The sequence below is a fragment of the Vigna unguiculata genome, chromosome 8, assembly GCF_004118075.2.
Source record: "Vigna unguiculata cultivar IT97K-499-35 chromosome 8, ASM411807v1, whole genome shotgun sequence".
Taxonomy (NCBI): domain Eukaryota; kingdom Viridiplantae; phylum Streptophyta; class Magnoliopsida; order Fabales; family Fabaceae; genus Vigna; species Vigna unguiculata.
Window position 1 is genome coordinate 29,842,401 of NC_040286.1, and position 10,567 is coordinate 29,852,967.

Genomic DNA, 10,567 nt, shown 5'->3' on the forward strand with positions numbered 1-10,567 from the left:
TTTGTTTTGTATGTCAGCGACTTATTTTAAAGAGTTATGATGATTTATTTATGTAATTTATTAAGGGTTATTCATCTTGTCATTGTTGATTTTAATTTTCTTTTGGATTGTTGAATCATTAAATTGTTATGATCTCTTGTTTCCTCCACAATAATTTGTGAATAAAAGTTAAGAAAAATGTGTTTGTGCAAACAACCATTAACCAACATGGTAAACAAAGATATTTCCTCCAATAATGGATGTGCATAAGTGCCAACCTTATTATCCGAATCACCAATTTAGTTTCTTCTCCTACATTGTTCTCTTGTAAAATCATCTTCTCATATCTAAAAATGGTTAAGATTGAAGTAACTAAAGAAAGTATGCACTCTCAATCTTGTTATTTACAATCATATAAAGGATAGTGGATTGAAATCTAAAACATTCTCATTTAAGACGAAAAGTTTGTGTGTAATGAACTCTGAAAATTTTCTTTCATGACATATCTATGTGGACACGATTGTTTCAAGTATTTGCCCATCCTTCTATTCTTAGGTTTTCATAATATCTTTACCTTGTGTCGTACTTGAACTACCTAATTATCGCAAATACTTCAAAGTAAGGTCACCTATTAACATATCATTCAATCTTCCTTTTGATATCGAGAAAGTTATAAACTTTTTTATGTGACGAGGTGTTTTGATCCTAAACAAAACACTCAATTACTTAACGACAAGCCATGCAGAAAAACTCTAAAGTTTCCACAAAGTAGAACGAATGAACAACAAATTTATGTACCAATGGGTGAATTTGATGTAACAAATACTATGAAATGTCCACACCAACAACAAATGAATCCCACAATCTCTATATGAAAGAAACGTGTGAAGAAATAATCAAATATGAACAAAATAGATAAGGAGAACCTTTACATAAGAGAACACACTTCATCAAAACTTTCTTAAATCTTGAAATTAAAATCAAAGTATTAAGTCCGTTAAATCTAAAATGAAACTTAAAATATTAATTTCATCTATTCGCGAGCACCTTTTACACAATTTGTATAAAGTATAGGAATTAAACTATAACATTGATTAATATAGGATTTTAAAAAAATTTACACTATTACAAATTCTCATATTACATAGGATGTTTCTTGCAAATTTGTTAAAAAAATTTGCAAAAAAATACTTTTTTTCTGCTATTTTTTCTAAGAATCTTAATTGGTAGGTGATTCCTTCGTGGGTAATCATTTCTTACAAAATTATAAAATTCGTAGGTATTTCCTACAAAATTTGTTATAAAAATTATTTTATACAAAATATTTTGCAAAAAAATTGATAGCAATTTTTTGCAATTTTTTTTCCATAACAAAATTTATAAATATTTTCTAAAATAAATTTCAAAACAAAATTGGTAGAAAATATGATTTTTTTAATAGTGTTGATATATATTGAAGATGAAATTTATATTTAATTATTTTTTGTTTAGGACTTTTGTAATCATATAAACATGAAGTTAAAAGACAAGAATGCGTAAGAAAGTTGGTGTATTTTAAGAAAACAAAATTTAACTCTTCAATAACATGAATATGTATCTTCTTAAATAAAAATAGATATACATAAAATGTTAAAAGCTAAACAAATTTAATTCATATTTTACTATTTTTACTATTTTGTGCATACATCTTTCTCCCTTAAAAGGAGGTATACTCCAATAAAATTAAACTACTGTTAGTTTTGTTTTCGGTTTAATCCCTAAACACAAATATTTGGTTACAAAATTACATAAGAAATAATTTGTGTTTGTAAATAAATTATATATGGATGTTCAAAATTTAAATTAATTAAAAATAATCAAAATAATCAAAACACTATGTGCATACGTGTTAGTAGTACCATCGTCATATAAATACACATAATTGAATGAATTTTAAAAAAAAATCATACAATTAATTAAAATTTAATTATACTCATATTAAATCTTAACCATTGAAAAACGATCATTCATTTATTTTTACTATTCTTATTTCTAGTAATAACTAAATGTTGTGACATCTACACAAGTTGGTGGAGACAAATAATAAAACTAAATTGTTCTCGTTGTATCACAAATAAAATTATAAAATTTCTTTCCTCCTTGTGTATTACTAAAGAATCTTCCATTGAAATTTCTAAAATGTTTACTTGTACTCTTAATTTCTTTATCATGTTTTTTGGTTGATTATCCTCTTTTGAAAAATAAGGTATGTAAAGAGTAATAATAATATCACTCTTCTAAACATCAAGCTCGTAATGAAAAATTGGTTCCCCAAATGAACCTAAATCACCAAAAATGATATCATCATTTTCAGTGTAGATGTCTGGCCCTTGATTCTCAAATATTGTTTGAATGTCTTCAGGAAATGTGCGACGAGAAGGATTTGACTCTGAAGATTGTGCTACATGCTCTGTTGTGTTCTCGTCAGTGATTGAACCAAGTTCATGTGAAACAAACCCTAGTTCAATATCATCAGCATTAGAATTTACATTTTCATTTATAGGAACATTTTGATGCTCTTCTTCGGTTTTAGGACCTGGCCAGTTGATATAACGACTCACGTCAAAGTTCGTAACAGCATTAGCTCCTCTGTATTCTATGGCTGCCATGTCATATGCTGCTGCTGCCTCTTCTTGTGTAGCTACAATATAACATAAAAACTTTTAAGATATAATTCAATCTTACAAAACTAACTTTTAAAATAACATTTATATTGACTTTATCTTCGGTCTATTTGAGATTTCCAACATAAACAAGTAAATAAATAAAAAAAACATTAAAAAGTGATTATTAAACTTTTGTACCCAGATATTATGCCATGTTATGATAACCATTTGTTGAGTGAAATTTTTTATGTTTAATTAGGTAAGTGAAAATAACAGTTAAAACCTAAGTTATGTAACATCACAATTTTGACATAATGTGTTGAGACATATGCCGATGTCACTACCAAACCTATGATTTTTCTTCTTCTTTCGGTTTTGTTTAGAATAAAAAAAGGACAAGGAAGAATGATGTCACTATTAAATAGCTTTATTAAGCAGTTGGAGTTTGGTGATCTATATTGCAACCAATGTGATTTGATTGCATATTTTGACCTTTATATATTTGTTCTGCGGGACCATCTTGAAAGGAAGTAGGTATTTTCTTGTTAGAATTGGAAAGAATGGTCAAATACAACTTCAAAATTTCATACTAAAGATGCATGTAAATGCATTCAAATGTAAACACCATATGCTTCGTTGTAAAGATGAGAATTGCACATCAAAACCATTAATGAAAATAGACTCGAACACCTTTTTTTTTTCTTCTTACAATTATATAAGTCATACCCAATTTAAATATTAGATCATAGTCTAAGAAAATTACCATAAGTTCCAAGATATAGGTATTTGTTGCCAAAGACCCTGCCAATTCGAGCTTCCCATCTTCCATTATGGTGGTGTCTAATCATTTAAAACAAAAATTCAGAGCATTTTCCACCAATAGAGAGAGAGAGAGAGAGAGTTTATGGAAATTAAATAAAAGTTAGAGACATTGAAAAAGTTGTTTGGTATATATGATTGTAATTTCACACTTATTGTATTTTACATAATTGATCTTTATAATATGCAATTTTAATAAATGTCCACTAATGGTGAGAATTCACTACCTTTTTGGACAAAAATATTGCTCAATAATTATAAATGTACATTTTAAATTTTTGTTGTACTTATTTTGCTTTTTATATTTTTCTTCTCTCTCCAACGGAATCCATTCAAAATGGGATATTTGTTCTTTTTTTTCCTATATTGCCTCCCAAAATATTGGATATACTACCTGCAAACTAATTCATTTATTGTACTAGAAAAATAAATATTTTATATAATTTACACTATTTTATATAAATATTAACTCTCAGCTACTACTTTAATTTCTCTTAGAACTGATATAATTACCACATTTTTTATATTTAAAAAAAAAATTGTATTGAAATGTTAAAAACCTAACATTTTCCAACAAAAACAGAGCAAGGTTGGAGTACCTTGCTACACCTCTGTATTTCGAAACTCCTCGAGAGAATCCACTGCTTTTTCTGCAGAATGAAAAATTGAATACAATAAGAAACAACCTCAACAGTTCCAAAAACAAAAAAGACAGAGAAAAAAGCTTGAGAAATGCATAATCATGTGCAGAAATGAATAATGGAGTTAAGAACTGAAAAATAACCTTCTCAAGGATCCAATGTATTCTTCTTTTGATTGACCCTCCATTTCCTTGAGCTTCTCCTCATAATTTGTTAACTGTGACAAAAAACACACACAGTGAAGTGATCGATGAAATCTGATATACGAACAACAAAAACATTGTTTATGAAAACATCATTTGAATCAAAGACGAGAAAAATACTGGGAAATTGAGAATGGTATCTTGACCCCAGTACTTCAATGCTGCCAAATCATAAGCACGTGCTGCAGCTTCTTCATCATCATATGCCCCTAACAAAGTTCATTGCAAACAATTCTCAATGCCAAATTAAGGAAAAATAAAAAGTAAAAAGTAACATCATCGAAGGTTTTCGTTATCCAAACCAAGACTCGTATCATACCTAGATATACTGCATCCATCCATGGAGTTGTTTAGTTTTCCATTGCCAGAACATAATCAACATGAAGAAAATCAGAAAGAGAGAGAGGGAGTGAGTGATGAAGAGATGAAAAAATAAAAAATAAACCCAGCAAACCTTGTCTTCCTTTCTTGCTCTGCGATTCATTCCAACAGTTTTTGTCCCAGAGATGAGCCTCATACCGACCAGTCCAACGATGTCTGAAAAAACCACATGCATGCAAACAAAGTCAGCCATAACAACACAGCATTATGAAACATGGGAAAGAGCGAAGAAGGAAGGTGTTGAGACATAGATCTAGATTGATGAGTAGTGGAGAGAGTGTGAGAAAGTGTTGTTAATATTAACCTTGTGACACCCCTATAGATTGAACTTCGTTGTGGTGGTGAATCTCTTGGAACGGTTTTTCGTGTGCGTTTGACAGTGTTGTTGGTGTCAGTGTTCTTGAGGGTTTTCTGCGATTTTCTGGCCATGAAAACTCAGGGGAGAAGAGAGAACCACTGCAGTTCATACAGTTCATACAGTTCAAGAGGGAAGGTCGGAGAGGGTTATAAATATGACTAAGTCATCCAATAAAAAGGGCATTAATTAATTAATAGAAATAGTGGACGAGAATGAAAAAGTAGGTTAATTCTTTATTTCTCGTTCTCTATATATATAAATATAAATAATTTATAAATTTTATTTTCCTTTTTCTTGTTGATGCAGTAGCGGTTAGTAGTTGAAATACAGATTCTTCAGGATGGAAACGAGTAATAATCTCCTATCACACTTCATTAATACTTGTTCTATATTTTACTTTTCCTATCATATCATTAATGCTTTAATTAATAAACTTTTTCATAAATTCTTACATTTTTTTTTCATAAGTTATATTTTTTTCTATTTTTTCTTTTGCAGTTTAAGTAAGACTGCTTCTGGTTGGGTAACCAATTCTCTTTTGAAGAATGAAAAAAAAGAAGAAAGAGAGAGTCAATGTGGTTACACGAAACTAGGCAGTTAGTTTAGCTAACATAATCAATGACTTGCAACAATATTTTTCTAATTAATTTTTAAATCATAAAAACATAACTTTTATTTTGAAGAAGAATTGTAAGTAAAAATATCTATCTAAGAAATAGACTGTTTTACGTATCCACGTGTTGTGGAGATGAAAACTTGTATAGAACAGAAAAACAAAATAATTTTATAATTTAATTTAGAAATGATACATAATTTTTTATAGTAATCTGAAAAAAAAAACATATTTTAATCTTTCAAATTTAGAAAGATGTGATTTTTGCCTTCAAAAACCAATTTTTGGAAATTACTTTTTGGTCCACAAAATTATATAATATATATATATATATATATATATATATATTAAGTTTAAGAGATTAAAACTAAATTTATCTTAAATTCGAAAAAAAAATCTTACAAATTAGTTTTTCTTTTATATTTTATGACCTTTGTTTTGATGCAGATTTTGTAAGTTTTTTTGTTCTTTGTTCTTCTTGATACATATATAAATTCAGTTTTGGACGGAAAAACGGAAAAAAAAAAGTGTTGCTTTTTATTGTGGCTGTCTCTAAGCTAGGCCATTATGTTGTTGTTTCACTGTTCATACTTTCATGATTGTAATCATTTCGATAAATTGCAATGACCCTTTCTGAAAATATTTCAAAATCTATAAAATATTTATGTTTCTTTTTTTAAAGATTTATCACTATTTATGGAATATAACATAATACTTGTGTTTCAAATAATGAAAGGTTATTATTGCGTTATGACTGTTAGTGTAAAAAGAGAGTATAGAAAAACTATAAAAAATAAGTTGTCAAATTGTTTTTCTATGAACTTGGAGCTTTGTTTATTTAGATTGAAAATGTAATTTTATTTTTCAAATTAGTAATACAAAATATTAAAAGGCAAAAACAAAAAAAGGAAAGAAAAAACAGCAAATGGTATATTTAAGTGCATAAAGTGTCGCTATCGTTGAGTGGACATTGCTTTTTGCAGTCTTGAAATTAATCATAACTCAACCATGTTTTTATTGTTTTTATTTTGGTCGGTATTATTATTATTCATTTTTAACCCTAAAAGTGAATTTATTTATTTTTCTTTGAAAATAACTTATAAGTGGAGTGAATACAAACAATTTGTTGTGTCCTAGCTAAAATCTTGAAACATCTTAATACAAAAATTCAAAATCCTAAAGCCTATGAAGTCTAAATAGATGTTAATATTTTTTGGTTGAGGAATTCACACCTAATTAGTATGAAAATTAAATAGATTGATGACCAATAAGTTTCTTCTGAACACATACTCCCACACAAACTAACACTATTAAAATATAAAAACTTAAATATTTGTTTTAAATTGTAATAAATAATACTATGTCATAATAATAAAATAATTATATTCAAATAACACTATTACTATATATTTATTATACGAAAAACTTAATTGTGTGAATGTAATTTATATCAAGTATTGCATTATTAATAATTTCAATATATTTTAAAATTTATATATATATATATATATATATATATATATATGGATTAATATAAGTTTTTGGCTTAAATATATTAGTAATCAATGTAAAATGAATATAGTTTAGTTTAGTCTCTCTAAAATTAGAAATTATTGTTTTAATTTTCAGTATTATGTGGCACTTGTTAATTAGTTATGCATTCACTAAAAACTTAAATGATGATCTTGATTAGTATTGTAAACACGTTATTCTACAAACTTTTGAAATGTATAAGTATAATTTAAAATTTTATTATTTATACTTAAATTGATGTTAAGGATCAAACTCGCGATTTCAAAATTTTGGAAGATGAAAAAATAAAAATATTTATAATAACTAAAAATAATAATTTTGTATTTTATATAAAAAAATCACTATGATCAAAATAAAAATAAGTTCATTTTACAGAAACAAAATGCATATTAATAAATTAATTTTATTTTATATAAAATTTGTATGAAATAAATATTCTTCAAAGTGGTATATTTTATAAATAAATTTTAGACTAATTTTGGAATAGTGTTAATGCAACTTACACATTCGATCAATCATTTATTATCATAATAATTTAATAATTTTTATTTATATAATATTTACATTAGTATCACTATTTACATTTTAAAATTTGTAGTAAATTATTTTTAGATTTATTGAATCATAATAAAAATATAGTATTGCAAAAATTAATATGATGATTGTTCAAAAAAAGAAATTAATATTACAAATATTTTAATATATTATATTAATATTTAATTTTATTATCTCTATCATTAACAAAAAATAACAACTTATTACATCATTGAATTTACGTTTGACATGTAAACAATATAAATACGCCGTAACATAATTTTGTAATAAAATAGTCAATATTTTCATCTTACATGTAAGCATTATATATAATGCTTACAAGTCAGACGTAAATTAAATTTATATTTAACGTGTACAGAATAGATGTAAATTTATGTTTGACCTATAAGTGTGAGATGTAAATTTATTTATAAAAGAACCTACAACGCTCATCTCTCTTCACTAACTTCTTTACATAAAGCTCTTCTTAACAACAACGACTATTTTGTGCAAGTTAGACTTCTATTTGTGATAAACAGTTCATTATTTACTATTTTTATGTGCGACTCATTGGCTTGAAATATTTTTTTTCATTAAGATTACTTTCTTATTCTTCTCACCATAAGGATATTATAGTGAATATAATAAAAGTATTGTATTAGTCTTTTAAGGTTGAAGTTGTTTAATAACTTCATTATTCATGCTTATAGCGGGATTTAATAGACATGGGATACTCTCTACTTCCAATATTTTCACATTTTTTTTTCGAGAACAAGACAATGATCAATATTATTACTATTTTTGTTGATTAAGAACAAAAATGTGGAAGAACAAAAAAGTTCACTTAACATGTAAAAAATATACTCTAATCATTTTAGCTGCAAATTAAACATTAAAGTTATGTTTAATTTTAAAATATTATTTTGATCAGTGATCAAGATTCAACATTGTTCAAAAGGTGTGTCACAAACACATAATTACATCCTCTTATGTCATGATTTCCTGGCTCAAACACTTGCAGAAGATCAAGATAATTTTCATCAAGAAATTTCTATGTACATGTTTAAATTGTAATTTTTGTTTATAGAAGAAAAAAGTGTATTTTATTTGTTTTCATAGTATCACATGAAAACCTTGAAGAAGCTTCATTGGTGATGCTAAAGGTAGTAAACATAACTACACCTTTAATTTATCTACCGAAAACAAAGGCAGGAAACAAGTGCATGTGGAAGTGTATGAGAATAGTAACATTTAAGGCACCTCTTTGGAATGAATGGTTCATTATATATTTCTTACCAATCTATATATGGTCTTATAATGCCAAAAGTTATTATGGAAGTTTTAAAATTTATTTATTTTCAATGATTGTTTCTTATTAATGTGAAAAATATCTTATTTTAAGAATTAAATATGGTCTTTTTGTAATCTCTTATAAAAATATATTTTATCTCTAAAATAATTATAAAGTATTTATTTGTTGTATTTATGAAAGTATGAAAGTAACAAGATTTTATTTTTTAATAAATGACGTATAAAGTGTTTGGCAAATTAAATTTCATAAATAACTATAATATATGTGAAGTGTGCAAGAAAGTTTATTATAATAATAATAATATAGAGAGGAGTTAATTCTTGCAATTTTTATGTTTGTTTTTGTTTTTTTTATGCAGTGATTAGTGATTGTATGATAATAGGTGAGCATAACATAAGGTGGTAATTGTAGAACTGAAGTTGGGAAAGGTTGAAGTCCCAGAATAGTAGTTTAAGTGATGATGTATATAATTCTTTCGGAGAAATATACCAATTATAGCCGATAAATATTGGAATATTTTGAGATTCGTGTTTTTGGAATACAATTTCTGTTACCATTAAGTAATCCTCTAAGAATTTAATATATTTAAAATTTTTGGGATGTTATAATATAAATTTCATATAATGTTTTACATGATTTTTACAAGATAAAAAAATAAACTACTTTAAAATTTAATTTAAAGATACAACACAATTTTTTATAATAATTTAGAGAAAAAAAAACATATTTATATTTATTATAAAAAGTAACAAAATGCTTAAGCTAAAATGGAGTGAATGTATCTCTTTGTAAAAATTAATTTTATAAATATAGAAAATTTTAAATATGTTTTTAATCTTTGAACTTTGAAATTTGATGTAAGATTGAAAATTGTCTAAATGAATATATATAATTTTTTTAACTTAATTCCGTCTAATTTTTTATTATGTCAAACCTATTTTCTAATTAATATTAAAATAAAATTATGCCAAAATATGTAAACAACACAAATCCTAATATAAAAACATTTTGATATAATAAAAAAATTTAACGTAATTAAATTAAAATAATTATATTTATTAGTGTTTATGTTTTGGAGGACAAAAATATATCAAAATTTTTGAAAAATAATGAATTTTAATTTCATGTTTGTTTGTTAAAGACTTTAAAACATATTTAACCTATGAACAATTATTATCCAATGCTATCAGGAGTAATATTACTATGGAGTAAGATGAAATGAATCTAGACTTGTCCTAAAATCAAGACTTATCGGCTAATTTATCATTTTATTTTGCTGTATTTTAAAACACAAATAATTTAACTTTTATCGAAAAAAAATAGAATGCATTTTAATGTGAATTTAGGAAGGTTTTAAATGGCATGTGATTTTAAACACTTGTCCTTTTTAGTTAAAAAAAAGGTTTGTTTAGTTTGTCTGTGTGTATTGTACCTCTGTCCCAATACTCAAAGTGTAGAGAATACAGACACTACAGAAGAGGCAAAGGGCACAATCTGCAATGTTTTGAAGTGTATTTTCTAGTTTTATGGGCTAAATTATACGATGGCA

The 10,567-nt window shown here is 25.8% G+C and overlaps 1 protein-coding gene across 1 annotated transcript; it reads right to left on the reverse strand.

Moving 5' to 3' along the window:
• Window positions 1-2,190: 2,190 nt before the first annotated feature.
• LOC114193917 (AP2-like ethylene-responsive transcription factor At1g16060) lies at window positions 2,191-5,162 on the reverse strand. Its single transcript, XM_028083905.1, has 8 exons — window positions 4,973-5,162; window positions 4,742-4,824; window positions 4,607-4,615; window positions 4,408-4,496; window positions 4,228-4,301; window positions 4,043-4,093; window positions 3,388-3,464; window positions 2,191-2,659 (listed from the first exon to the last, which is right to left on the reverse strand). The coding sequence occupies exons 1-8, from the start codon at window positions 5,095-5,097 to the stop codon at window positions 2,256-2,258; spliced, it is 912 nt and encodes a 303-aa protein (XP_027939706.1). The 5' UTR covers window positions 5,098-5,162; the 3' UTR covers window positions 2,191-2,255.
• Between the last annotated feature and the right edge of the window lie 5,405 nt (window positions 5,163-10,567).